We start from the raw sequence: 27,399 nt of genomic DNA, 5'->3' as shown, positions 1-27,399 counted from the left end.
GGCGTGTTTGTTTTACACTGAAATCTTGGATTCACTGGAGTCAGTCGTCCGGGTTCCTGTGAAAAGCTCTGGTGGTGCAGGTGTTTAGCTGGGGCCTCTGTATGAGCGATTACAGCCTGACGTGATGCTGAGAAACAAAGCCAGCAGCAGTTTGTGGACCTCGGAGCAGATCTGGAGTCAGTCTGGTTTTCGTCATCGCGGCAAAATCCCTGGAAACGGATGATGGATGTGTTTCTGTGCGTCAGTGTGTTTATGGAAGCGCCTGATGCTGCCAGGCTGCTCTCGGAGGTCCTGCAGGTCTCGTCAGCTTCATCGCAGAAACATCAAAGCAGAGAAACCAGAGACGTCTGAGGGTTTATGAGCAGTGGATGAATGCTGCGTGATGCTTTCACAGCTGACTGTCGGCTCACGGCCTTGTTTTCAGAGGCTGCTGATAATGGAGTCGCCGGGGTCGGGCTCGGAGTGGGCGCATTTTTCCTCCTTTTGATCTGCAGAAAACCCCAAAAGCAATGGTCGCGGACAGCATGGACACGGCCGTCCACCTGCACACAGACACATGAACTGTCTTCATGCCCTCAAAGTAAAAATGTTCGTCCCAGAGTAGGTTGCAACTTTTTAGCTATCAAGCACACACAGTCTGACGTGCCCGAGCACTATGCACAGCCAGCAGTACAGAAATCACGCGAGCGTTTCCTTTGAAACAAAAACTCAGCAAATAGATCAGGAGCTAAAGTTCGCCGGGTTATTACGCTGCGCAGACCAAACAGCGCCTTATTTCTACGAGTCACGTAACACCTCACATCTGCTGTGCGTGACAGGCGTCGCTGTGACTGGACGAAAGCTATTTGTAAGAGTGCCATCTGTTGGTCAGGACGTGGCACTGCAGGTCAGTAAACGGGACATTTAAGGTGGAATAAAGGACGAACCTGCTCGTTGTACGGGACGTCCTGCTGTGCGTTGCCATGTAAATAGTTTGCATTTCATGTGTATGTACTTGCTAAGTACATGTGAACAGATCTTGAATAAAAAGATAAAACAGGAGGCCTGTCCCAAAGTCACGTGACAGCTTGAGAGCTCAGTAGTTGGTGGACTTGTGGGAAATGTGTAAGTATTTTATTTTTCTCACATAATTTAATGTTTGGTTCACAGGTAATTGTTGCATTAGAAATCACACACACACACACACACACACACACACACACACACACACACACGTCCTCCGGTCATATCCTGGGTAATAACACGCAGCAAACAGGCTTCCCCTGTCAGAGGCGGTGGGGGGAGGGGGGGGGGGGTGGAGGTCGGTCGCTGTTCGTCGGGAGCGCGCCTGCTGCTCGCGCTCGTTTCTTTTCATTCAGCAGAGCGGAGCGAGGAAGAGAAGCATTTTCAGGTCTGTATGAAATCCTTCCACATCTTTTATTTATTTCTCTCAGATCAGCTGATTTATTGTTAACAGGACTCACACCCAGCCTCGGGTCACATGGGGGGGGGGGGGGGGTTACCCTCTGAAACTTTATTCTGATTCTGTTTTTATGCTTTAAAATCTGCTTTACACGCTGTCAGTGTGTTTAATCTGTAGGATCAGAGACTCTCTGTGTGTTTCTGTGTTTCTGTCTCTGCTGCTGAGCTTTGATTTCTTAACATGAGGTTCAGGGGTTGAAATCAGGGGCCAAAAGTCTCAGAGGAAGGTTAATGCTTCATTTTTAATCTGCTGTGGAGGCAGAGAGGTCTCAGCTATACAGGCAGCAGTCGCTAAAAGATGCTCAGAAATATCTGATCGTGCTGCACCAAGTAGTGACAGGAAAACAAGGAATTGATCTGAACTTATTTGTTATTTTTATTTCTTCTTCACTGCATTTGTATCACAGCTTTATTAAAATTATGTTTTTTGTGAACAAAATGTGAAACGTGAAAAAATTGATCATGTGTCAGCTGATATATTCACTTTATTTTTAAGACAAAATTTTCCGTATAAATTTTTCTCTTTTTAAATATTTTGTATTATTATTTCTCGGTATTATCATTATGTTATCATATAATCATCATGCTCCAGTCAGATCCTAAACATTAAAGCTACTTTTTGTAATTACCATCTGGAAAATACAACTCACATTGTCACCAGCAGGGAGCAGCACTTAGCCAGCGAGTTTGTTAAAATGTCACCTTTTAGTCTTTTTCTAAACAGTGTTGCCTTTTCTCAGCTCACCATCGTAAATCAACACTTAAATGACTTAGACTCACAAGCTGGTCTTACAATGAAGTATATTTAGTCTAAAATACAACCCATGTCTGTTCATCCTTTGTCCAGTATATCCACACCCCCTCTGCACATGCTCAGACCACCTCCACCTCTCTGACTCTGAGCTGTCCCTCTGATGGACTCAGGTCCATCCTGCTCACCGAACGTCTGAACATCTTCAGCTCGACTCCACCGTCTCCAACCATCACAGCAGGCAAGCGACCGTAGTCATGAATACGTTTATAACTAAAGTTTTGGGACATGCAAATGGTTCCACAGGGGTCTATTCGTTATTATTTTTAATAATAATAATTATATTATTATATTATATTAATATTATATTATTATTATTATTAAAAATAAACATTAAATCTGTTTAAAAAATATATATATACTGAAATTATTATGAGCACTAAAACATTAAGCAGACGTTAAAGCAGTGCAGTTTAATGTTGTGTTTTTATAATGACATATTGCATGAAAGCTTTTTAAACTGTCTGTTTCTCAGCGATGTAAGCTCCCGAGTCTGTTTAAAAGTATATGAATCAATAATCTGTGAAACATTTTAAAACAACAACGGCAGGAAAGACTCGTCCCCACAGGACACGGCGTGCTGCGCTAAAGGGTTAACGATGATGTGAGCAGCAGCTCCTTGCAGCACAAAGAACAATCAGGAGGCAGGTTGGTGAGAAGCTCCTGCGTCGAGTTTTCAGAGCTGAGATGCAACATTCCCCAGCCTGCAGGCGAATCTGACGACTGCTGCACACCAAACATCCAGCCTCACCCCGAGCGGCCAACGACACGCTCCATCTGCAGCAAACACGCAGGGAAAGAAGCCATCAGCGGTTATGGCAGTAATGGCTTTAGAAACACAGGCTGGCCTGAAGGGGGCGCTCTGTTATATGCATTTATGCTCCCAAACCACTTCCTGTTAATATCACTGTACAGGAACCTGCTATAATTCAGCTGCATGTGCAGCAGGGGGCGCTGTTCCTAGACAAAAACATTTTATTTTAGTCTGTGTAAATTTTCTCACGCTGTCCACAAAACCCCAGCGTTCTGCTAGTGCGTGCTGATTGGTCGGTTAATGATGTAGGACAGGGCGTCGCCGCGATGGTGGTTTCCAAAAGATCGTTAATATGTTACCTCTGAACTATAGCCACTGACTCAAACCCTCCTATTAAAAAATATACAGAAGACAAAAATGTTTGCCCCGTTCAGTCTGGATGAACTCGAGAGCGCCCCCTGCGGTGAGAAGCTCTGTGTTTGTGAGTCTGTGAGGACTAGCATTAGCCTCAACTGGCCGTTAGAGGAACTGCATCTTTTGGTGGGTCCACTTTTAGTCACTGCCAACCGCTAACCGTCAACCTTTTTATTACTGCAACCATGACAACCTCTAGTTAGGGTCCTCGCTTCTCTGACCTGAGAACAGAGGTGAGCTTCACGACAGCGACCAGTCATAGAAAGGTGTTTTTGATCGGTTCAAACGTGAACTTTGGCCCCTCCCAAATTTCAAAGGTTAACCCTTGCCTTGTTGTCCCGTCCCTGCAGGCGTAGCAGTGCGAGCATGCTGACCTGATCCAAAATGTGCACCTCGACCAACAGCAGCTCAGCGCTGGTGGGTGTCTTCCCAGATTACGGGATTTCCCCAGATGAGATCCTGGACACCACGCAGGGGCGGGCCTTCTTCGTGGCCACCATAGTCATTGGCGTGGTGCTGGTGGGCATCATGCTGGTGTGCGGCGTGGGGAACTGCCTCTTCATCACCAGCCTCGCCCGCTACAAGCAGCTCAGAAACCTGACCAACCTGCTCATCGCCAACCTAGCCGTGTCGGACGTGCTGGTGGCAGCGATCTGCTGTCCCTTCCTGCTAGACTACTACGTGGTGAAGCAGCTGTCGTGGGAGCACGGCCTGCTGCTCTGTGCCTCCACCAACTACCTGCGCACCGTCTCGCTCTACGTGTCCACAAACGCTCTCCTGGCCATCGCCGTGGACAGGTGAGTTCACCTCCGGGAACACAAGCAGACAACACAGAGCCTCTGTTTGTGCTTCGGTTGGTTTGGCGTGTAAATGTTCCGTGTGAGAACATCCTGGGTAACGGACGTTCGGTTTATAATATTGCTGAATCTCTGCCACAGCGTCAGCACTTAGAGCTGCCCCTCAGTGGGCTTCCAGAAGCTGCCCAACCAGAGGAAAACTGACTTACCCAGAGGGAGGTCTGAGAGTAGGAGGAGCTAAAAAGGTAGTGAGAGGCTCCGTAAAGGCCAGGATGTTTTATTACAGAATAGAAGTATGGAACAGAAAAGTCCACTCCTCTTTGAAATGATTGGTAATTATTGCTGATGTTCATGGTTTGGTCCTCTGAAACAACCATCAGGATCCTACCAGGATGGACGTCCTTACAGGTGATCCATTTAAATCTTAAATATTCACTTTGTGCCTGAAAGATGGACGAGGTCAGTACGACATCACTCGCTGATGAAGATCAGAGCGTCTGGAGTCCTTCTGACGGGATCAAAACCTCCAACATGAGCATCATGCTTCATCCAATCAGACGTCAGAGGAGAGGCTACACTGTAAAACATGACTGGCAAACATTACAGTAATACTGAGGAAATTTACAGGAAAAATATAGAATCAATACAATGTTACAGTAGTATAAATGCAGTCATATCCTGTCATTTATTTACAGTAACAGTGCTGCAAATTCAATTACTGCACAGTTACTGTAAAGTTTACTGAAGTCCACTGTGATCTTAAGTGGAGCTCATTGCACATTAAATATTAAACATGAAGGTTTTGTTGATTTACTGAGAACTCATTAGTATCTGTAAAAACTGCCACATCTTCTTAAGCTGACCAGTTGGGCCATATTTGAGTTTTGCCGGTCCGATTCTGGGCCCTGGGCCTTACTTTGACACCCCTGTGGGAATGCTGCTTCTTTTAAACGACCATCAGCCCGCCCCGGGGTGGGATCCTTGTACTCTCAGATCAATCTTCAGAGGTTTTCTCCATTAATGCTTCCTGTCACGTGACCTCAGGTGTGCTTGAGCCAAAGTATGAATGATGTTTGAGTCACGCTAAGAAACCAGATAAGCACTCGAAGCGTGTGAGTCGAAGCGTGTGGCGGCAGCAGCGAGGCCGCTGATGATGTGCAGGGTCCTGACGGTGGCTCCACATCAAGCACATTCCAGAGCGGACCAGCTGACAGACGGGGTTTACATTCTGCTTCAACAAAAGCAGCTCCCGTGTTTCTGAGTGAAACCGGGCAGCTCGCGCTCCGGCGGTCCTCCACGCGTCCTTCATCACGCCTGGCTGACGGCTGTTAGTGTTTCCAGAGAGCTTCTGTGTATCTGGGGACAACAAAGTGGTTCCACTTTCCTCGTTATCCTGAGAGCGAACACATCCAAACATCTGGCAGCGTGTCAGACTGACTCAGGGTACAAACACTTCTGCAGCTGATAACAACACAATCCATTAAATCCAACCAACACGACTGCTGCTTCGCTTACATCAAAGCTCAGCTCCTCTGAAACTGCAAACACAGTCTTACATCAACAGAAACACCAGAACCCCCGAGAGGGGACATCCTGAAAAACTAAAGCTCCATTCAACCAATCCGATCCATTCAGGCAGAAATACCAGGAAAGAAATGTGTCCACAGATTTTAGAGGCGGAAAAGGAGCTCCGCCTTCATAACAGACAAGACGATGACAGCACTGAAAAACAGCAGAAAGATCTCTGACGTGTCCTCACAGTCACAGGTTGAAACGTCCCGTGTCCAGACGGTGCCGTCAGTACGTAACCACCACAAAAACAGTCTTACTTTGTAAAAGAGCAAAACCTCCAAAGGGAACAGGATAAAAAGCCAAATCAGAGGCCCTGATAGGGCCTGAGAGAGCCCGAGAGGGCCCGAGAGGGCCCTGGCAGTTTGGTCTGAGAGGGCCTGAGAGGACCTGAGAGGACCTGAGAGGGCCCGAGAGGACCCGGCAGTTTGGTCTGAGAGGGCCCGAGAGGGCCTGATAGGGCCTGAGAGAGCCCGAGAGGGCCTGAGAGGGCCTGAGAGGACCTGAGAGGACCCGAGAGGACCCGGCAGTTTGGTCTGAGAGGGCCCGAGAGGACCCGGCAGTTTGGTCTGAGAGGGCCCGAGAGGGCCTGATAGGGCCCGAGAGAGCCCGAGAGGGCCTGAGAGGACCTGAGAGGGCCCGAGAGGACCCGGCAGTTTGGTCTGAGAGGACCTGAGAGGACCCGAGAGGGCCCGAGAGGACCCGGCAGTTTGGTCTGAGAGGGCCTGAGAGGACCTGAGAGGACCTGAGAGGGCCTGAGAGGACCCGAGAGGGCCCCGGCAGTTTGGTCTGAGAGGGCCTGAGAGGACCTGAGAGGACCTGAGAGGGCCTGAGAGGACCCGAGAGGGCCCCGGCAGTTTGGTCTGAGAGGGCCTGAGAGGACCTGAGAGGGCCCGAGACGGCCTGAGAGGACCCGGCAGTTTGGTCTGAGAGGGCCTGAGAGGACCTGAGAGGACCTGAGGGGGCCTGAGGAGGCCTGAGAGGCCCTGAGAGGGCCCAAGAGGCCCTGAGAGGGCCTGAGAGGACCTGAGAGTGCCTGAGAGGACCCGGCAGTTTGGTCTGAGAGGGCCCGAGAGGGCCTGATAGGGCCTGAGAGAGCCCGAGAGGGCCTGAGAGGACCTGAGAGGCCCTGAGAGGGCCTGAGAGGACCTGAGAGTGCCTGAGAGGACCCGGCAGTTTGGTCTGAGAGGGCCCGAGAGGGCCCGAGAGGGCCCCGGCAGTTTGGTCTGAGAGGGCCTGAGAGGACCTGAGAGGGCCCGAGAGGACCCGGCAGTTTGGTCTGAGAGGGCCTGAGAGGGCCTGATAGGGCCTGAGAGAGCCCGAGAGGGCCTGAGAGGGCCTGAGAGGACCTGAGAGGGCCCGAGAGGACCCGGCAGTTTGGTCTGAGAGGGCCTGATAGGGCCTGAGAGAGCCCGAGAGGGCCTGAGAGGACCTGAGAGGGCCCGAGAGGACCCGGCAGTTTGGTCTGAGAGGGCCTGAGAGGACCTGAGAGGACCTGAGAGGGCCTGAGAGGACCCGAGAGGGCCCCGGCAGTTTGGTCTGAGAGGGCCTGAGAGGACCTGAGAGGACCTGAGAGGGCCTGAGAGGACCCGAGAGGGCCCCGGCAGTTTGGTCTGAGAGGGCCTGAGAGGACCTGAGAGGACCCGGCAGTTTGGTCTGAGAGGGCCTGAGAGGACCTGAGGAGGCCTGAGAGGGCCTGAGGGGGCCTGAGAGGGCCCGAGAGGGCCCAAGAGGCCCTGAGAGGGCCTGAGAGTGCCTGAGAGGACCTGAGAGGACCCGAGAGGACCCGGCAGTTTGGTCTGAGAGGGCCCGAGAGGACCCGGCAGTTTGGTCTGAGAGGGCCCGAGAGGGCCTGATAGGGCCCGAGAGAGCCCGAGAGGGCCTGAGAGGACCTGAGAGGGCCCGAGAGGACCCGGCAGTTTGGTCTGAGAGGACCTGAGAGGACCCGAGAGGGCCCGAGAGGACCCGGCAGTTTGGTCTGAGAGGGCCTGAGAGGACCTGAGAGGACCTGAGAGGGCCTGAGAGGACCCGAGAGGGCCCCGGCAGTTTGGTCTGAGAGGGCCTGAGAGGACCTGAGAGGACCTGAGAGGGCCTGAGAGGACCCGAGAGGGCCCCGGCAGTTTGGTCTGAGAGGGCCTGAGAGGACCTGAGAGGGCCCGAGACGGCCTGAGAGGACCCGGCAGTTTGGTCTGAGAGGGCCTGAGAGGACCTGAGAGGACCTGAGGGGGCCTGAGAAGGCCTGAGAGGCCCTGAGAGGGCCCAAGAGGCCCTGAGAGGGCCTGAGAGGACCTGAGAGTGCCTGAGAGGACCCGGCAGTTTGGTCTGAGAGGGCCCGAGAGGGCCTGATAGGGCCTGAGAGAGCCCGAGAGGGCCTGAGAGGACCTGAGAGGCCCTGAGAGGGCCTGAGAGGACCTGAGAGTGCCTGAGAGGACCCGGCAGTTTGGTCTGAGAGGGCCCGAGAGGGCCCGAGAGGGCCCCGGCAGTTTGGTCTGAGAGGGCCTGAGAGGACCTGAGAGGGCCCGAGAGGACCCGGCAGTTTGGTCTGAGAGGGCCTGAGAGGGCCTGATAGGGCCTGAGAGAGCCCGAGAGGGCCTGAGAGGGCCTGAGAGGACCTGAGAGGGCCCGAGAGGACCCGGCAGTTTGGTCTGAGAGGGCCTGATAGGGCCTGAGAGAGCCCGAGAGGGCCTGAGAGGACCTGAGAGGGCCCGAGAGGACCCGGCAGTTTGGTCTGAGAGGGCCTGAGAGGACCTGAGAGGACCTGAGAGGGCCTGAGAGGACCCGAGAGGGCCCCGGCAGTTTGGTCTGAGAGGGCCTGAGAGGACCTGAGAGGACCTGAGAGGGCCTGAGAGGACCCGAGAGGGCCCCGGCAGTTTGGTCTGAGAGGGCCTGAGAGGACCTGAGAGGACCCGGCAGTTTGGTCTGAGAGGGCCTGAGAGGACCTGAGGAGGCCTGAGAGGGCCTGAGGGGGCCTGAGAGGGCCCGAGAGGACCCGGCAGTTTGGTCTGAGAGGGCCCGAGAGGGCCCGAGGGGGCCCCGGCAGTTTGGTCTGAGAGGGCCTGAGAGGACCTGAGAGGGCCCGAGAGGGCCTGAGAGGACCCGGCAGTTTGGTCTGAGAGGGCCTGAGAGGGCCTGAGAGGACCTGAGAGGACCTGAGAGGACCTGAGAGGGCCCGGCAGTTTGGTCTGAGAGGGCCTGAGAGGACCTGAGAGGACCCGGCAGTTTGGTCTGAGAGGGCCTGAGAGGACCTGAGAGGACCTGAGAGGACCTGATAGGGCCCGGCAGTTTGGACTGAGACAGGCTCATCGTCCAGCTGCCAGTCCTTCTGGGTCAAAGTAAGACCAATGTTAGATTAATGCAGCGCTGCTATGTAACTGATGATGTACTGATACTCACAGCCGGACCTTTAGACTGTGATTCATTAAAAATCACAACATTAAAAAATCAGATGATTATGATTCAGCTGATTTAGGAAGCGTTGACTATATTCTGTTTGTTATGTTGATTTCATCATCCCACTGATGTTTGTATTCGTTTATAGTGATTCATTAAGGTATGAAGGAGATATTAATAACAACAAACCATACATGTCTGTGGCACACATGAGCAAAGGTACGCCTTTCAGCACGCTCTCTCCCCCGGTGGTCAAAGGTAAATTATAAGGTGCACTTAAAATCCTTTATTTTCTCAAAAATCGACAGTGCGTCTAATAATGCGGAGCGCCTCATGTATGAATCCTGGTTGTGCGTACTGACCTCGAACCGATTTAATGTGGTTAGAGACAAATGCAGTCGCATGGCAGGATGCTGTAAACGGACCAAACTTCAGCCAGGAGAACGGCTGAGATAATCCATCCACAATACGAGGTTAGTCATTCATATACTGCAGCAACATGGGAACAGAGCTGCTGTGATAGAATACAGCATTAATGAATCGATGGTACAGAAGTGGAGGAAGAAAGAAGAATGAGTGGAGTAGTTTGACTCATCTGTTTTGTTTCGCTTAATGTGCTTTATGGTCCTAAAAATACGGTAACTAAAAATTTATATTATCAAAGCTTCAGAAACCAAAAGGTTTCCGTGTTTTAGAAGCAGTCCGTGTGAAGGGCGCGAAAGCCGGCCCTCCTCCACCTGAGCCAGCTTCCCGTCTGTGTCTGCAGGTACATGGCGATCCTGCACCCGCTGAGGCCTCGTATGAAGCACCAGACGGCGTGCTGCGTGATCCTGACCATCTGGCTCGTCCCCATCTTCATCTCCATCCCGTCTGCCTACATGGCCTCAGAGACGACGTACCCACATGTGGACGGTTGCCCCGATAAGACCTTCTGCGCTCAGATCTGGCCCGTGGACCACCAGGTTTACTACCGCTCTTACTTCCTCCTCGTCTTCGCTCTGGAGTTCGTGGGCCCCGTGTCTGTCATGGCCGTCTGCTACACCCACATCTCCAGAGAGCTGTGGTTTAAAAATGTTCCAGGTTTTCAGACGGTACAGATCCGCAAGAGACTGCAGAAGCGCAGGAGGACCGTGGTGGTGCTGATTCTGGTCCTGGTGGCCTACATCCTGTGCTGGGCGCCGTATTACGGTTTCACCCTGGTGCGGGACTTTTACCCCACCCTTATCTCCACGGACAAGAACTCCCTGGTGGCCTTCTACGTCATCGAGTGCATCGCCATGAGCAACGGGATCATCAACACCCTCTGCTTTGTGAGCGTCCGAAACAGCAGGAAGCAGCTGAATAAGTCCATCAAGTTCCCTCTGAGGCTGGTGAGCTTCGTGGCCACCAAGTGGCTGGATGAAGCTGAGCCGCGGACATCCTCCCTCCGGGTGACGGAGGAGGTGGAGGGCGGCCGGCTGAGGTACTTACCTACTTCTTCTTCTATGGAAGGCACAAAACATCCGGTAAAGCGGCTGCACGCAGAGACTCGGAGCTGAAGTGAGGAGCGAGCTGTGACGTGTTTGCTCAGCAGAACTGTGGCTGCTGCCGAGTGTTAGCGACGCTGCATCGTCCATGGAGAGACTTTCTGATCCCGTTTTTGTCGTTTCCAACTGTTTGTATCTTATGTGGATGAAAATATTATTATTGTTATTATTTACAACACTGAGGCCAGAGACCTGTTTAAACTGGATTGCATTATTAGGGGCGTGGCCTCTCTGACTGACAGGTGGCTGTTGCTGCTAGCGTCACCTGAACTGGACGTCTGCACCATGTTTGTGATGTTGGAGCTTTAAGGAGCGTTTTAATGACATCATGTGACCAATAACATGGCTGCTGTGTGGGTAATTGTGGGAAGTTGCTAACTAGCATTAGCTGCAAAGTTATCTAGATATGGTCACGTCCGACTGCCACCGTGGCAACAGCTACGAAGCTGAAGTGAGGCTTCAGGAAGACGTGTCGACCACCCCTCAGCGTTCGGGGCCCTCAGTTAAAGTGACATAATCAGAGTTTGGTGCGACCTCCTTCTGCCCTCACACCAGCAGTTTGGAAGGAGTCCACCACATCTCCTCCTGCCTCTTCTTCTTCTGTGGATTTCAGCCCGACTCCCCGACGTGCTCCTGCTGTTCAAAGTAAAACTGTTGGTAATGCAGCAGGCTGCGTGCGCATGCACGATTCTCCGCTCATATTCATGTCAAATAAAGATGCATTTTTAAGCTTGTAATGAAGGAGCAGAGGTGAGAGCTGGAGTGGTGCGTGCTGGTGTTCGTGCAGCTTTCAGAGGCTGTTTGTACCTCGGTGCGCTCTCTGCGTGGGCTTGTTTGATCTTTAGACCATCAGTTCAGCCTCCGCCATCGTTTCCACCCTCATTAGTGCCGATCAGCACACAGCTCTGTGAAGCCGGTCTCTTATTTATGTTCACGCAGCAGCTTCAGACGCACAGACTCAAAGTCCGCCAGCGTCCTCTGTAGCAGCATCGAGGGAGTTTATACTGAAATCAATACTGCCTGTTCTTCCTCACATCACAGGGTTTCTGACCTTTCTCTGGTGTGTGTGTGCAGCGCTGTCTCACAGGTTTGATCTGCATATTTGTAATGCTGCTGTTGTATAATCTGCTTAGCAACGATGAACGTGAACCTGAAGAGAACAATGACTCGCTACAGTCCCTCCCTGCTGATTTGCATTGTGTGCCCATGTTAGGGTTCACTCACATGGTTGTAAGTGTTTTAATATTCATTGCGTTGCAAATAAAAAGCGCCTGAAATGGACGAAGCAAACAGGTACAGCTCTGTGAAAACGAACTGCCTCTCTTCTTAAATCATGAACGACCTGGAGCTAAGTCCAGCTTCACTGCCAGGCCTGGTTTAAGTCCAGACTTTGAGCCAATCAGAGGTGGAGCTGCTGGTTCCTGCAGAGCAGCCAGACCGTCACGCCACCACCACCCTGGCTGCTGCTGCTGGGATGTTTCTGGATGAAACGTAGAAAGTTCAGCTTCTGTCTCGTCAGCCCTCAGAATATTATCCTCCAGATGTTTGTTGGCAGATGTGCGACGAGACTTTGTGATCTTCTTGGTCAGCAGTGGTTTCTGCTTGGACTCTCCCATCTTTGCCCCGCCTCTTTCTTACTGTTGACCTCTGACCTTATCTGAGCCAGGTGAGTCTGCAGGTCTGCAGATGTTAATCTGGGCTCTTCTGTGACCTCCACAGCCTGAGAAATGTCTCTGTAACCCTCTCAGGCTGATGATGTCACTGACTTTGTCTTACTCGGCGATGTCAGTTATCACAAACAGCTGATTGCAGTTCTTGCTGCCAACGATGACACAACCAGTTATTAGCTTTAAGAGGCGACGACATCACAGGGCAGCGAGGTTTGGAAAGCTTTTGTTCCCCTAATAAACTAAATCATCGTGTAAAAACGGCATTTTGTGTTTATGCGGATTATCTTTGTGAGATATTATAAAGAGCAGAGATGTTTCAGGCTCAGCGACACAGCGAGGAGCTTCTCTTAAACTGAGTCTGAAGTCATATCCTGATGTTTTCCCCTCAAACTGTCCTCATCAAACAGTGTTGAGGTCAGTCTGAATACACTCAATGACCAAATGTTTCCATCGATGATTTTCTTTCATGCCCACGACAAAGCCGGGATTCATCGGCTCAGACTGGACATCTCATTCCCCACAGCCCGACTCCCAGCATCAGTACTGGTGCCTGTGTATAAGCTCAGTGTAAGCCGCCGTCATCACAGCTGAACAAATACTTGCTTTCTGTGCGTTAGACTACGATCGTTAAAAGAAACCAAAAACTGTCATAAAAACACATTTTTGTTCTGTCAGATTAGCAAAGAACGTTTAGAGACCCTCCCCCCAGGATGACACCTGCACAGGTGACCAGCGGGCTGCAAAACACAAAACACTCCACAGCTCTGCCGGGTCAGCCAAACATCAGGGGCTGAGCTTCCTAATCAATCAAATGGACTTCCTGTCGCAGCTGTGACAGAAGGAAGAAAGGAGACGCCGCTTTGTTTTTGATGTATTTAATAGAAAAACAGTCCAGGAATCAGTGAGCTGATAAAAACGGTTCACCTTCCTCTCTGAGCGACTCACCTGTGGCCAACAGCACAGACTCTATTTACAAAATAAAAGCAGCTCAGAGAGCGCCACGGCTCAGCTGTCAGGTCGCTGCTCGGACCCTCTGTGGAGGACGCCGTCTCCAAAGAGGGTCGTCTTACCAGAATGAATCACTCGCTTCATTTTAAAGCTGCTTCAAAATAAAACTGAGCCGAGCGCGTCCACTTTGGACGGCCTCAGGTCGACTTCTCACAGGTGACTTTACAGGTAAACTCGGGGAAATCCAGAACTTAAATGGGTCGGGTTTTTATTTTAGTGTTACTTATTTTAATGTTTGGTGGGCCTCACACGTGCTCCACCCCCACAGCCAGAAATAATCCCTTTCACATTAAAAGTCCTTTTAGTGGAAGAAGCCACCCGCTGTTTCTTCTTCGTGACACTACAGATATATGAAGACTTTTTCACATTAAAATGAAAACAATGAGACTTATTTTGAAAAAGTGCAAAGACTTTCTCTGTTTTTCACATTAAAAGCAAAACATAGGCATATATTTGAAAGCCTAAATATGAGTTTTACTCTGAAAAAACCTGGATGCACCTCAGCACTAATCACAAGTAGAGCAAACTGAAACATGATGGCAGAAATAATAGTTTTACGTTTTAATCCACGTGTTTCTCCTTTGCTGTGCTCCTGATTGATGCAATCCAAGTTTGACAGGCTGCAAGACTTTTAATTTGAAAAAACACCTGGATGTTCCTCACCACAGCAAAGAAGAAAATGGAAATACAACAAAAAAATGTAAATATGTTTTTTCCTTGTTATCTCACTCCTTATTCACAAAGACTTCCTGATGTTATTTCCACATTAAAAGTCTGTAAAGGGAAGACTTTGAGACTTTTAATGTGAAACAACACGAGGACGTGTCTTATCCAACATGACGAGTACCATAAAGTAAAAACAAAAGGAATCAGAAAGCAGAAATCATGTGTTCATACTCGTTTCTTCTTTGCTGAATATATTAACAGATGTTTTTCACATTAAAAGCCTCTCTACAAAAGGCTGCTGAACCTTTAATGTGAAAAACCACACAGGTATGGTTTAAAATCAATCAGGACACAAAGATGAAAGGACAGCCTCTCATCTGTCTCTAATGCAGATGGAGCGGGTTTGATCTTTTCGTTTGTAGAGGATGACGTCATCAAACACGGCGTTCTGGTCTGGTGAGCCCTCAGCGAGGGGCAGGGCAGGTTTCCGCTTACTTCCTCCTCTTCAGGAAGGCCGTAGCCTCTCTCTGCAGGCCTTTGATGTCCTCCTTACCGCTGTCGTCTGAGTCAGGAGGGACGTAGTCCGAGTCATCGCCCGCGTCCTCGCTGTCGTCATTAATGAAGCTGTCCTCGTACTCGTCCTCGTCGTCAGCGGGAGTCTTTTTGGCGACGTGGCGAGCTGTGGGGGGATTTACTGCGAGTGAGTCAGAGAATGAAGTGGCCGAGATTTAGTTTCTGTTTCTAATTTTCAGACCCTTTTATTTATCACCTGTTGTTATTTACTTCCACCTGTACGACACAAATGTGTGTGTGTCCATGAGCGTACCTGGTTTCTTTGTGTGTTTGTATTCCTTCCTGTGCAGGGGGTTTTTCCTGCAGAGGAAACAAAGTTCACGTCAGAATAAAGTCGAGCGATGCAGGTCAGACGATGTTTCCTGACAGCCGTCCGTCTGCAGCGTCGGCCGCGTCGAGTTAAAAATACTCGAATTACTCATCGCAGAGTCTGCAGCGAGCACGGAGACAGCGAGCCAAGTGTCAACCAAACAAACGCTGCTCTGAGGAACACGAATCGCATCAGTGTGTGTCCCTGTGTGTGTGTGTGTGTCCCTGTGTGTGTCCCTGTGTGTGTGTGTCCCTGTGTGTGTGTGTGTCCCTGTGTGTGTGTGTCCCTGTGTGTGTGTGTCCCTGTGTGTGTGTGTGTGTGTCCCTGTGTGTGTGTCCCTGTGTGTGTGTGTGTGTGTGTGTGTGTCCCTGTGTGTGTGTGTGTGTGTGTGTGTGTGTGTCCCTGTGTGTGTGTCCCTGTGTGTATGTCCCTGTGTGTGTGTGTGTGTGTGTGTGTGTCCCTGTGTGTGTGTGTGTGTCCCTGTGTGTGTGTGTGTGTGTCCCTGTGTGTGTGTGTGTGTGTGTCCCTGTGTGTGTGTGTGTGTGTCCCTGTGTGTGTGTCCCTGTGTGTGTGTGTGTGTGTCCCTGTGTGTGTGTGTGTGTGTGTGTGTGTGTCCCTGTGTGTATGTCCCTGTGTGTGTGTGTGTGTGTGTGTGTGTGTGTATGTCCCTGTGTGTGTGTGTGTGTGTGTGTGTGTGTGTCCCTGTGTGTCCCTGTGTGTGTGTGTGTGTGTGTGTGTGTGTGTCCCTGTGTGTCCCTGTGTGTGTGTGTGTGTGTGTCCTTCGTAGTGACCCTCAGTTTTTACAAAAACGTTCGTTTGCAGTTTTTCTAAAAAGCACTAAATGCAATAAAGTCAATAAAAAGAAGATAAAACAGAAAAAGTATCAAATCAATAGCTTTGTGTTCTCTGACAGCAACAATGTGCTGCAGGCAGTTATTAAGTAACTAAACCCTGATGTGTGATCTCTGAGGCTCCTCGTTGGTGTCTGTTTGATCCAGCTGTTTGTCAGCAGCTGCAGAGCCTCGGCCGTCGGCTCAGCTCTAACCTGTAGCAGTCGCTGCCGTAAGGACACTCGGGTTTGTCCTCCTCCTCCTCCTCCTCGTAGTCTGTGTCTCCAGGGTGACTGCAGTCCTGGAAATGAAGTGGGTTCTTCCTGGAAAACACAAGCAGGGAGGAAACGAAGGGTGTGAAGCCCACCTGTGCAGGGCGGTCACCTGCAGCTGTTTGCTATGCAGCCTGCACCACACCGTGGGCTGGAACCAGCTGCTGGAGTCACTGCAGTGAGGACAGCTGCTCCTTGTTTCAAAGATTTTTCTAAAAGTGAAATCTGAAGGACTAATCTGAGGCAGCGAGCGGCATCTGTGAGATGGTGAAGGGGCGGGGCTACGAGAGGCGCTTGACGCACCTCATCGGCTCGAGTGCTCTTCAGCTCGTCTTCAGAGGGAAACGAGACATCAAAGCAAAAGCTCTCAGAATAAATTCAGCCTGTGACTCCGTGTGTTTCAGTGTCGTACCTGTAGCAGGCCGTCCCGTACGGACACGGCGTTCTGACTCGGGCTTTGGAAGGGGCGGGGCCAGACTCGGCGTCTCCGTCTGACCCGGCGGGCTCGGCTCGTTTAGACGTCCCGTTGTTTTCAGACATCTTGCCCTCCTTCTCAGACTCATTTGCTTTGTCCTCCGCTTCCGCCTTCATGGTGAAGCTGTCGTTCTCGCCGCTGTCCTCAGACCTGTTCGGTTTAGCCTGACGGTGGGCGGCGGCCTCCTGAAAGCCAGAGGACATATTAGTCTCTTAGGTCAGGAGGCGGAATTTAAACCTGGAAACAGAAACTCTGCTCAACAGGTCTCACCTCAGGTTGTTCTTCGTCATCACTCAGTTTTCTCCTCTTCCTCGGCCTCTCCTCCTCCTTCCTTGTGAACTCCGCCTCCTCAGGTGAGGAGGTTGTTGCGGGCGTGGCTCGTGCGACAGCTGCTCGTTTAGTGGCAGGTGACGGCGCTGCAGGTCGGCAGGTCCGAACTAAACAGACATTTTCAAACAAATAACAGGATCAGAAAGGGCGCCCCCCGCAGGCAGAGGGAACACAGGACGGGTCTTTGTTACCTGTCGGGGTGGAGGGCGGAGTCTTTGCAGCAGGTACAGCCGCCTGCATCCATGCAGGTAAAACTCTTCTCCTGGTCACAGACGGAGCGGCGCCTCGCTGATCGTCTTTCACCGATCCTGCCGAGTCTCCCTGAAAGAAACGCAACGAGACGACTTCACTGATTGGCTGCTCGCTTTCACACTGCCATCCACTGAGCCACTGACACGCCCACTGTGGGATCAAACACGTGAAGCCGCCTGCTGTGGCGCCCCCTGGTGAACGAGGGAGGAGCTGCTGTCAACCAAAGTTTCCTTTATTCTTACAGTAAGTCCTGTTCTGATGATGATTATTTCTGTCAGTGTTTGTTTGTCTCATAACTTTGTTTGTTAAAAAACAAACTGTTCTAAAGTTTCATGTTTCTGTCACATCACATTAACCCTGCACTCTGAAAGCGCCTCCTTGATTAAATATTCACACTTGCTGACGTCACTCTTAGGCCCCGCCCCCTGAGGAGTCCTTCTCCAGCAGCTTCTCGTCTCTGAAAAGTTCAGCCTACCTTGAACGGTCTCTCGGCCTCCTCGTCTTCCTGCGGAGCTGCTGACGGCGGCGGCTCCTCCTGGTTCAGTCTGGCAGCTGGACGTAGATCCACAGCTGGATCAGGAGGAACAGGAAGTGTCTCTTCTTCTTCTTCTAACATCTGGCTGTTCCTGTGGGGAGCGACACTGATGCAGATAAATGTGAACTTCTGTGAGCTGGAAGCATTAACTTTGATGTCAGCTTCAAAGAGCGCGACAAAATCGGAAACCTACGCTGCGCCTAATGTTCTGACCGAGCGTTTAACCCCGCATGGCGCGGCCCGCACAGATAAAAGAGCTCCCGTTACCTGAGAGCAGCCTCCACCTTCATTACTCAGCGAGACGGTTCGAGTCTTTGTCTCGACCGACATCAGGACAGAAAGGAGCGTTTTTCAGACGTCAGAAGTACCTGGGCGTGCGCTCGTCTCCGCCCACTGACACCACCTCGTAGATGAACCGACCCGGCAGCAGAGAGAAGAAGTCTCCGTGACGAAGGACGTGCCAGGAACCTTTCTGCAGAGGTCGAGGGTCATCGGTGGGGGTCGACTGAATGAAGCACGGGTTCAGGTGTGTCTGAGGACCGAAACAGCAGGAGGTTAAACCGAAACTCAAACAGCAACAACAACAACAATAATAATAATAATAATAATAATGGAATTAAAAACAAAATCTTCCAAAGCAACAGGGACCAAGGCTGAATTTAAAGCAAAGGGAGATTTCTATGATATGAAACAACCACACTTCTACATTTACTATAATGTTGAATAATAAAATGATTATGTAATAAAGCTAATGTAATAAGAAATCTAAACCTAAACCTGTGGCCTGCCTCACATTCAGGAACAGGAGGAAGGACGAACGTACGGCTTTGAGGCGCAGCTCTCCGCTCAGGTTGTCCAGCAGCCCGTGGTGTCTGGAGACTCGCTTATCACTGATCTGAGACGGGAAACAAGGCAGCGTTTAAAGACGTCTCCAGCTGCTCCTTTTACAGTATTACTCTGAATAAATCAAACAGACTCAAGCTCAGCCGTGATGAATGAAGGGAAGCAAACCAGGTCTCAGAACAACGACAGAAAAACAAGAGAGGGAAAAGCTGCATCAAAGCCACGCCCACATGACGGATCATTTCCCACTGTGATGATGCTGAGCTGCTCTAACAGAGTCCACGAACACACACGCTGCTGTCTCTGACGGGTCAGATCAAACATGTTTAGAACTTTTTCTTCTGTGGACTTTAGTTTCATTTATTTCATGTTTTTTAAGTTGTGTTTTTTTAAACAGGAACAGGTCAAATTATACAGACATGATGGGTGGCTCAAGACTTTTGCACAGTGGCCCGTTGTAGCCTTATAAAGCAGGGGTGGGGTTTAGATCTCACCCTGGGTGAACACACCTGGATCAGATGATTAGTTCATCACCAGGCCTCTGGAGAACTGGAGGCCATTTAAATGAATGGATGAAGGACACCTCTGGACCTCGAGGCGTTGCATTCCCCTCCCCTGTTTTAAAGGATACACCTGAGCAGCATCTGGCAGGAGGACGGAGGAGGGTCAAAGTTCAAGGTGCTAGCTTATGAAGCCCCGCCCTCTCTACGTCGGCAGATCAGTGATCCACCTGATCATGTCTGGTCACTTTGTTATTGATTAGTTATGAGGTTTAAATCATGTTTTTAAGTGAAGCTAAGCTTCCCTGGATGTATCACGTGATTAAAGATCACGTGCTGCTGTAACGAGCAGAAGTCTGTAAATGATCCGCGGTCATGTTTTCAGACTGAAGAGGAGAGGAGGACTCACTCCCAGTAACGGGCCCCGGCCCAACACCGTCTCTCCGGGTGGCAGGTGGACCGGATCCCCGCCGTCCACCGGGACCAGGTCGAAGCCAGACATCGGCTCAGCGGAGCGGACGGAGGCAGCTGCACCCCGCTGGAGGAACGTGGAGGAAAACAGAGCAGCGCCACGCTTCGACAGTTCAAAAGGTTTCAGGTTAAAAGCAGCTTCTCGGACTGTGGAGGGGAACCAGACCGAGCAGCAGCACCGACACAACTTCAGCTCAGCAACACCGTTCAAAACTTCCGGGTCGGAGCGGAGCGTGCGCACTGGGTCTCTGACGTCACTCACCGAACTCCGCCCAGAATCTCTCTGATCTTTTATTAATCTCCCTTAAAAATAAACCTAACCTTGCCTGTGCTAACCACCCCGTGTATGCAGATGAAATTAATCTGTAAAAACAAAACATTTATCTCTTCTGCCGAAATGCTTTTAATATGACAGCGTTGTTGCACGTGAGTTATCGATGAAAAATACAAACAAACGTAAAAAAAGTTCCACATTTTCCATATATTTGAAGAATCGGCAGATTAATGAATGGGATGTGGTAGGGACTGCTTAAGAACTGCAGCGTGAGAAATGCTTTACAGTTTAATTTTATAATTAGAAAATTAAGAAAATCATATTTTCAACGGTTTTCAAATTTAAATTAACGGACGTTTATGCCTTGCACGCATGCGCCAAAAATCAAAATATGATGACGTAGCGTACGTTTGTAAACATCCGTTAGGACATTTAAACCGTGTGAGCTGTCTGTCAGAGACCTCGCGGACGGTAAGACACCGGTTTTCTCTCGCGCGCCGCCGCCTTCTTATCACACACACCGGGACACGTGCACGGTAAAAGTCGGTGTTCGGTCTGAAAGCGGAAGCGGCCGGTGGAGTTTTTCATGAACTGTTAGCTGTTAGCTGTTAGCAGGGGCGGAGGCGAGTGGTCGGGGTGAAGCATTAAAATCAGCTTTTGTTACCGAAAATCAGAGCGTCGGCCAAAAGAGCCACGCAGGACGGAAACAACGGGGATATTTATCACGTCTGTCTTTGAAGACAGACACGGGAAGCAGTTTGTGCTTGGGTGACGTCTCCAGGCTGGGTCCGTGGGGACCCCACTGTTCGTGTTTCTCTTTCGGTTTGACGTGGGAGCCCTTCACCTTCTCTGCGCGGAATCTTTCTGGTTCGTCTCACAGTCCTTTGTGTCCTGGTTTCCAAACTTTTCGCTTTTTTTCTGCTTATTTTGTGTGAAGTCTTCATTATTTGGCAGCTGGATCTTCTCGTCGCTACTCTCTCGGAGGTCTTTTTCTTTCTTTTCTCGCTCATTTCAGTCATTTTGTCTCTTTTTCAGCTCACAGGCTCATCTTGAACCTTTCTGTCTTTGTGATGTCATAAAAAACAAACCTGCATTTTATTTCGCTTTTCCTGCGTCTGTGCTTTGCAACATGTTTGATGAAGAATCTCAGGCTTCACTGTGATTTGTCTTCATCCTTCACTCGACCTCCACAGTGTGAGTTAAAAGTCTGAGGTCTTTAATCTGTGACTCATTTCTCCATCGCTGTCGGCTCTTTCCTCAGGCTCTTCCACTCAGTCCGACTCTATTATGCAGCATGTGTGTGGGAGGACTCCACCAGTGTTTTTTCTCTGTGAAGGAGGCCCCGCCCTGACGGCAGCCGAAGGCACAGCCCCACCTCGCAACTTTGCCGAGATGCTGCCGACAGAAATGAGCGTGAGGATCTTTGGCGAGCTGGACGCGGCGAGCCTGTGCAGCGCGGCGAGGACCTGCAGGCTGTGGCATCAGATCATCGAGCAGAGCGAGCAGCTGTGGAGGAAGCAGTGCCTGATGGTCCGAGCCATCTGCCAGAGGGAGGTCGACAGCGACCGGAGACACGGCCTCTCCTGGAAGGTTCCTAACATATTATGTCTTAGAAAACATCTCAGATTCTTCTGAAACTTTTCCAGGTTAATGATCTGCTTCAAACAGGAACTACGCTCATTTCAGGTCCTGCAGTCATTAGTCAAAAAGGGATGAAGGTCAGAGGTTTTAAACATTTTTCCATCGATGTTTTTCTGAGGGATCTGATGCTGATGAAGGTCACGTGACCTGTGTCAGCAGGTTTGCAGGTCAGAGCTGAGATTTGATCTCCAGGTTTTCGTATCAGACGAGTTGATTTATGCACATTAAATCCTGAATATTCCAAAAAGCATCACAAACTTGGGATGCAGGTTTCACAGAAACGTTCTATGAAGTTAGGTTTGGTCCACGGTGTCACACCTGTGGAACGTCACGCTGAAGACATGTTGTTGTTTCTTTTCATATTCAAGCTTTAAGTCCCTCAAAATATATTGTTGGAAAATGTCTAAGAACACTTCACCCTTTGTTTGAGCTGAAATTTTGAATAATTTCCCCAAAGGATCCCTGGCCTGGAATAGTGACAGTCAGCTGGGAATTATTTTGCTGGGATGAAGCAGCTCTGAGAGCCATCAGCTTTCGTCTGATTGGGCTTCTGCTGGAAGGCTGCTGAGGGGCAGAACCTGTGGCTGAAGTGTTGGATATACTCATAACTTTATAACTGTTAGTTCTGCCTGTGAAACAGAGCGGAGTGAAGACTTGTCCACATGTCAGACGCTGCAGCCATTTCTTTTAATGTCATTATTAAAAACTGCTTTTAGTCCAGCTTATGAAAGCAGCGTCACCCAGAAACAGCAGAACTGCTTTCTGACCGTTTCCTGTTTCCTGTCCTCAGCTGATCCTGGTGAGGAACTACATCCGCAGCCTTGTGAAGAAAGACTGGCTGATTGGACGGTTCAGTCACGTGAGGTCGGCGGACGAGCTGAGCGGCAGGAAGCTGACGCCGCTGGACGCGGAGACCTGGGGCGAGATCCTGCAGGCCGAGCTGGATCGATGACGGCGTTCCAGTTTTATCAAAGCACCTCGAGCACTTCGGTTTTTTAACTCTAATATATTCCCTCTGCAGTTTGTGTTTCACAGGAAACGCAAACTTTTGTACATACTTTTAAAATTTTTATAGAAAAAAATCACAGAGAAGCAAAGTGAATTTTTTATTTTTAAATTTGAGCCTTTTTGTTTTGGGTTCGTGTAAATATGACGATGATTCAATAAACCATCTTCGTGAGGTTCTGCTGACTCGGTTCTTTTTAATGACACATCACAGCTTCTCCCCTCAAGCAAACACGCAGCACAGACTCACAAAGACATCAGTGTGACAGTCTGTGATTTCAAAGCAGCAGAGATATAAAAGCATAAAGTCACACCTGCAGCTTACAGACACGCGGGACCTCAAGTTTACTTAAATCAGCTGTTTTTATCTGTTTTTAACGTTTTTGCTCAAAGGTAACAAAGATGTTGCTTTGGCAACGAGGGGACAGCGTTTTACCGGCAGCGGTGTGAACATATTTTCATCTCCCGGTCATTTCCTGCCTGTGACGTCATGTTGCGCGTGCACAGGTGTTGTGTTTTTCTGTCTAACCTGTTTTATGTCACATTCAGTTTCACAAGCTCTTCGTTAAACTTGTTCTTTTGTTTTTAACCTTTTACAAATTTCCCGACTGTCAGATAAACTTATTTTTTTTAATAACAGCCCACCGGTGACATTTATTGACCCCCCCCCCCCCCACACACACACACACACACACACACATACATTTGCCTTGGTATTTGCAGCTGCAGTCTTTTATTTTGAAAGCAGCTGTCACCGGAAGCCGTGTGAGCGTGCAGCTTGATTCTGGTCCTTCCTCAGCATCTCTCTCACGCGTCCGCCTCCCCCTCCCTGAGCTCGGCGCCATGGACGACGTCCCCCCGATCATCAACATCTCCATCGCGCTGCGGATCCAGCCCAACGACGGCCCGGTCTTCTTCAAGGTGGACGGGACCCGGTTCGGCCAGAGCCGGACCATCAAGCTCCTCACGGGCTCCAAGTACAAGATCGAGGTGGTGCTGAAGCCTGGAAACGTCGAGGCCACGTAAGCATCTCGGTAACCTGTGTGTGCGGCACGCCAGCGCGCATGTGCGAGAAATGATAAAGAACGTCTGCAAGAGGTGATGATGAGGATGAGGAGGTGATGATGAGGAGCAGGCTGCTGCTCCTCCTGCAGGCCGGAGCATCCGACACCTGCCTGAATAAATCATGCGGGGATCACGTGTCGTTCCCGGTCAGGGCGGAGGTTTGCGGTTACCGGGGACAAATAAAGGAAGTGACGTGTTCATTATGGAATAACGGGGGTAAAATGTGCTTATTGCAGGAGCAGAAATACCATCAGAGAATACTCCATTACATGTAAAAACACTGAAGTACTATCAGTTAAATAAAGGTGCATATTGATATGTGGCAGTGATTTGTGGGCCCTGCAGGAGCCATCGTTGTAACTGTGAGAGTAAAGATCCGCCCACAGCGAGGGGGCGGACCTCCTGTCACAGCAGCAGTGAGTCCCACACTGACGTTACACTCTGCTTCAGGTGTTCAGCATCAGTTACCATGGTGACGGTAGCAGGTTAACAGGCTTCGTGGGTAAACGAGAGACATGAAAGGAAAACTCCAAACTGACACAAACAGGGAGGACACACAGGTGGAGGCCGACAGGAAGTACACACACCCGAGTACGCTGCACTTTTCAGGTCGCAGGTATCGTACAGGAGAGGAGTGTGAAAGGGAAACAAGCTGGTCAGGACAGCCGTTATCATCAGCATAAAGAACAGCAAATCCAAATGTGCAGTTCAACATGCGCTGTGTTTACGCTGTGAGCTGCAGGGATGCGAACTATTCCAATGTGCTTACAGTAAAATCACGTCTGCGATTCTGAGGTAACCTGACTCCTTTTCTCCTTATGCTGTGTGACTATAATTACATTTTAATTACAAATTAAATCCACCGAACCGTTTATGAAGCGTTTCGCAGCATTTACACATCTGGATGATTTTAATGACTTTTAGATGCGAGTGGCTGTTTCCTGTTTCCTTCATACTGTGGGAGTCGCTCTCACGTCACACGCTCGGCTCGCTGCTGGACATCTAACGGTCTTTAACAGTGTTTGAGACAAAATGTCAAAAATGATAAAAATGTGCAATATTTTTATTTTCGTGCATAACCCTTCGGCCTCTTCTTCCTCACAGCAACATGAACATCGGAGGCGTCGTCTTCCCGCTGGAGCAGCAGTCCAGGGACGACGAGTCGGTGGTTTACCACGGCCAGTACGACACCGAGGGCGTCCCGCACACCAAGAGTGGCGACCGGCAGCCCGTCCAAGTCAGCATAGAGGTGAGATGTCTCAGAGCAGCGGCTCGCTCTGATAGCGTGGAGCTGCCCTGCAGTCAGCCAGCGCTGTGTGGGGCTGCACGCTTAGAATTAGCAGGCATGCTGTTTATGATAGCCTGAACAGCCTGCTCTATGCTAGCCACAATCTCCTTAAAACATGGTGGAGGGACAGGATGATCTGGAGAACCAGAGGGCCTCAGGTGGCCAACAACATCCTCTAAACAAGAAAGAGTGACAGCAGAGCAAGACTGAGACCGAGGGGTCAGACTCAGAGACGAGAGCCTGTGTAGTTGCAACCTTTCCAATAAAAACACATAAAAGCATTGGACAGTTTAGGAGACGCCTCCAAACACACACTTTGTGCAGCATTTCAAAGTAAATCAGTGGTGTTAAACAGCCTGAGCAGCTTATTCACCTCGTGTGTTTCTACGCAGGAACCTGAGCAAACAGAGAGGACGTGTTCAGAAACATTTGCATCTAAATTCCTGACCTGTTTATACTTCTCGAGAGAAAAAATATAATCTAAGGTGGTATTATCACCGTGTGACAGCTGCACAGATTTATAGAGCTACAATCAGACGCGTTTGTGCAGTTTCCTGTCAGCAGATGGCTGCGCACGCCGTCTGGATTCATGAGTTTGGCCTCTTTAGAAACACCAAAAACCTGTTTTAAAAGCCTGACGCCGAATTTGAGCTCGAGCCCTCTGCTTTGTGTCTCGGTGCAGTTTATCAAGGCGGGGACGTTTGAGACGGTGTGGCAGGCCAAATACTACAACTACTACAAGAGGGAGCACTGCCAGTTCGGCAACAAGTTCAGCAGCATCGAGTACGAGTGCAAGCCCAACGAGACGCGGACCCTGATGTGGATCAACAAGGAGGCGTTCAACTGACTCCGCCCACTGAACCCCGCGCAGAGGTCTTGCCGGGACTACCTTTGAACATCAGCATCGCAGTGAGAGACGGCACCTCCTGAAGGCGGGCTTTGGGTTGGCGGGGTCTGCTCTTTGTGCTCTTTCATGACCTCTGAGGGAGTAACGAGCTGTTTCGCACGCTGGTCTCTGTGAGGGCGGGGTTTCAGCAGTCAGAGGGATAACTTAGCTTCTCAGCTGGTTTCCTGTGGAAAGTTAAAGGAACAGTCGGACAGTTTGAGATCCGAGCTCATTAGGAAGCTTCGGGGACGAAGGCTGACGCACGCTTCAGGTCTGTGTGTCCAGCTCGCGTTCGAAGCAGGAACTTTCTCCAGGCCTCAGACGCTCGTTAGTTTGGGTAGTTTGCAGCTACGGTCACAATAATCTTCTGAAGCTTTGGGTTCAGCAGACGGGCGCTGCTTTTAGATCAGGCTCCATCACAGGTGTTCTCGCTGATACTCTACGATTAAATAAAACACCTTGACAGGAGCAAAGTTGTTAGCCGGTGCTACATAAATGACATTCACTTCCTGTACTCGATGCACAGACTTGAAAGTCGTCTCCATCTCCTCAGACTCTGGAAGAAATCTGACTGTTCCTTTAACACTGAAACCCCCTCAGACTGAAGACCAGCGTGGGAAACACCTGAAGTGTTTTATCTTATTTATTACCTGTGTGAACGTCTGAGTGAGCAGAGGCGGCGGATGAGAGGATGGGCGTCACTTTTCTCGTGCTTTGTGTTATTTAAAGGAGAAATCTGTACACTGCAGTTTTTGGTTCGCTTACTTTCCAGCTGCAGAAATGAGTTTCACTGGTCTGAGTGTTGATCCTTCACAATAAAAGCTGGAGGGATACTTTGTGGGACTTCCATGTTCAAACTGGTGCAGCATCCGAGGGACTATTTTCAGCAGCGGAGTAATCCTTTGAGCCTTGAAACGCCTCTGTCTCCCTGCTGAAAGGAGGCGACCTCCTCTCTTCACGTCACTTCTCGTGTTTGCTGCTGATTATGTTTCTCATGTCTCTTAAATGCATGGCTGGAAACTTTTTGCCAAATATGATCTGTTTGTTTGTTCCTTTGTTAAGATGTCTCGATGCCTGAAACTTTTGTTATGTCTTGAACTGAGGAGTAAAAAGTGTTACTGTGAATAAACTGCTATACAGAACCACTGGGACTGTACTGCTTGACTGCAATAATAAAATTTATATATCTATATATATATATTTATATATTAATATCCAAAGTGCATGCGCTGGACTGAAGCGATGTCAGTTGAAGGCCTGTAAAAAAGCCCTTCTAAGGCTAGAACATCTCACTATTCATCACTGATCGAAGAAAATCCATCGGACAAACTCAGCTTTATTTATATAACACATACAAAAGCAATTCAGCGTGCTTCACAAAGACAGAACAATCCCAAATATATAGAAAAGGAAAACATTAAAATCAAGAATGCAATCATTTAAAAGTTTAAGTTAAAATTTAACATAAAAGCTACAAAAAGACAAAGATTTCAGCCCTGATTTTAAAAGCTAATAGATTCCACACACTGCAGGTTTGAGGGAAGCATAAACACTAAATGCTGTCTCACCTTGTTTGGTCCGAGCTCCTGGAATATTAAGTAAGCCTGTTCCCGAGGAACTAAGAGGCTTCGAAGCCTCATAGCCCTCAAGTAAGTTAGCAACGTGTTGAGGCCCAAGACCGTTTAGTGATCATGACCCATTAACAGTATTTCCAAATCAGTTCTTTTACATACAGGAAGCCAGTGCAACCATTTCAAAGCTTTTGTAATATGATTGTCATGAT

The 27,399-nt window shown here is 49.7% G+C and overlaps 4 protein-coding genes across 9 annotated transcripts; 3 read left to right on the top strand and 1 right to left on the bottom strand.

Annotated features, from left to right (window-relative positions):
• Positions 1 to 3,813: 3,813 nt before the first annotated feature.
• On the top strand, positions 3,814 to 10,810 carry prokr1a (prokineticin receptor 1a). The gene is made up of 2 exons (XM_085460595.1): positions 3,814 to 4,237; positions 9,963 to 10,810. Exons 1-2 carry the CDS (start codon positions 3,825 to 3,827, stop codon positions 10,732 to 10,734), a joined length of 1,185 nt encoding a protein of 394 aa, XP_085316721.1. The 5' UTR covers positions 3,814 to 3,824; the 3' UTR covers positions 10,735 to 10,810.
• A 2,441-nt stretch (positions 10,811 to 13,251) lies between these two features.
• Positions 13,252 to 19,698, bottom strand: aplf (aprataxin and PNKP like factor). 4 transcript variants are annotated; one of them, XM_085460577.1, is made up of 10 exons: positions 19,396 to 19,698; positions 18,437 to 18,538; positions 18,012 to 18,175; positions 17,584 to 17,734; positions 17,048 to 17,177; positions 16,797 to 16,963; positions 16,464 to 16,711; positions 15,995 to 16,102; positions 14,893 to 14,939; positions 13,252 to 14,760 (listed from the first exon to the last, which is right to left on the bottom strand). In XM_085460577.1, the coding sequence occupies exons 1-10, from the start codon at positions 19,486 to 19,488 to the stop codon at positions 14,558 to 14,560; spliced, it is 1,413 nt and encodes a 470-aa protein (XP_085316703.1). In that variant the 5' UTR covers positions 19,489 to 19,698; the 3' UTR covers positions 13,252 to 14,557. The 4 variants fall into 4 exon arrangements, with proteins under 4 accessions (XP_085316703.1, XP_085316705.1, XP_085316706.1 ...); XM_085460579.1 differs by having other exon boundaries at positions 13,252 to 14,745; XM_085460580.1 differs by having other exon boundaries at positions 18,467 to 18,538.
• Positions 19,699 to 19,779: 81 nt separating this feature from the next.
• On the top strand, positions 19,780 to 22,557 carry fbxo48 (F-box protein 48). Of its 3 annotated transcripts, none has more exons than XM_085460621.1 (3): positions 19,780 to 19,883; positions 20,993 to 21,321; positions 22,163 to 22,557. In XM_085460621.1, the coding sequence occupies exons 2-3, from the start codon at positions 21,019 to 21,021 to the stop codon at positions 22,322 to 22,324; spliced, it is 465 nt and encodes a 154-aa protein (XP_085316747.1). In that variant the 5' UTR covers positions 19,780 to 19,883; positions 20,993 to 21,018; the 3' UTR covers positions 22,325 to 22,557. The 3 variants fall into 3 exon arrangements, with proteins under 3 accessions (XP_085316747.1, XP_085316745.1, XP_085316746.1); XM_085460619.1 differs by lacking the exon at positions 19,780 to 19,883 and adding an exon at positions 20,091 to 20,202; XM_085460620.1 differs by lacking the exon at positions 19,780 to 19,883 and adding an exon at positions 20,209 to 20,598.
• Positions 22,558 to 23,128: 571 nt separating this feature from the next.
• On the top strand, positions 23,129 to 26,758 carry cnrip1a (cannabinoid receptor interacting protein 1a). Its single transcript, XM_085460617.1, has 3 exons — positions 23,129 to 23,399; positions 24,547 to 24,691; positions 25,413 to 26,758. Exons 1-3 carry the CDS (start codon positions 23,221 to 23,223, stop codon positions 25,575 to 25,577), a joined length of 489 nt encoding a protein of 162 aa, XP_085316743.1. The 5' UTR covers positions 23,129 to 23,220; the 3' UTR covers positions 25,578 to 26,758.
• The last annotated feature ends 641 nt before the right edge of the window (positions 26,759 to 27,399 follow it).

Source organism: Copadichromis virginalis, linkage group LG6, assembly GCF_057382275.1.
Source record: "Copadichromis virginalis isolate Kocher_CV1m ecotype Utaka linkage group LG6, C_Virginalis_male_GT1.1, whole genome shotgun sequence".
In the NCBI taxonomy this organism is placed as follows: domain Eukaryota; kingdom Metazoa; phylum Chordata; class Actinopteri; order Cichliformes; family Cichlidae; genus Copadichromis; species Copadichromis virginalis.
Note: the sequence above shows the minus strand (reverse complement) of the source record. Positions and strands in the feature narration are given on the sequence as shown.

Excerpts from the sequence above, each read along its gene's own strand:
- prokr1a (XM_085460595.1), top strand. The coding sequence starts at position 3,825 with ATGTGCACCTCGACCAACAGCAGCTCAGCGCTGGTGGGTGTCTTCCCA. Across the intron at positions 4,238-9,962 it reads CTGGCCATCGCCGTGGACAG|GTACATGGCGATCCTGCACC; the intron begins GTGAGTTCACCT and ends CTGTGTCTGCAG.
- aplf (XM_085460577.1), bottom strand. The coding sequence starts at position 19,488 with ATGTCTGGCTTCGACCTGGTCCCGGTGGACGGCGGGGATCCGGTCCAC. Across the intron at positions 18,539-19,395 it reads GCCGGGGCCCGTTACTGGGA|ATCAGTGATAAGCGAGTCTC; the intron begins GTGAGTCCTCCT and ends TTCCCGTCTCAG. Across the intron at positions 17,178-17,583 it reads AGGCCGAGAGACCGTTCAAG|GGAGACTCGGCAGGATCGGT; the intron begins GTAGGCTGAACT and ends CGTTTCTTTCAG.
- fbxo48 (XM_085460621.1), top strand. The coding sequence starts at position 21,019 with ATGCAGCATGTGTGTGGGAGGACTCCACCAGTGTTTTTTCTCTGTGAA. Across the intron at positions 21,322-22,162 it reads GACACGGCCTCTCCTGGAAG|CTGATCCTGGTGAGGAACTA; the intron begins GTTCCTAACATA and ends TCCTGTCCTCAG.
- cnrip1a (XM_085460617.1), top strand. The coding sequence starts at position 23,221 with ATGGACGACGTCCCCCCGATCATCAACATCTCCATCGCGCTGCGGATC. Across the intron at positions 23,400-24,546 it reads CCTGGAAACGTCGAGGCCAC|CAACATGAACATCGGAGGCG; the intron begins GTAAGCATCTCG and ends TCTTCCTCACAG. Across the intron at positions 24,692-25,412 it reads CCGTCCAAGTCAGCATAGAG|TTTATCAAGGCGGGGACGTT; the intron begins GTGAGATGTCTC and ends GTCTCGGTGCAG.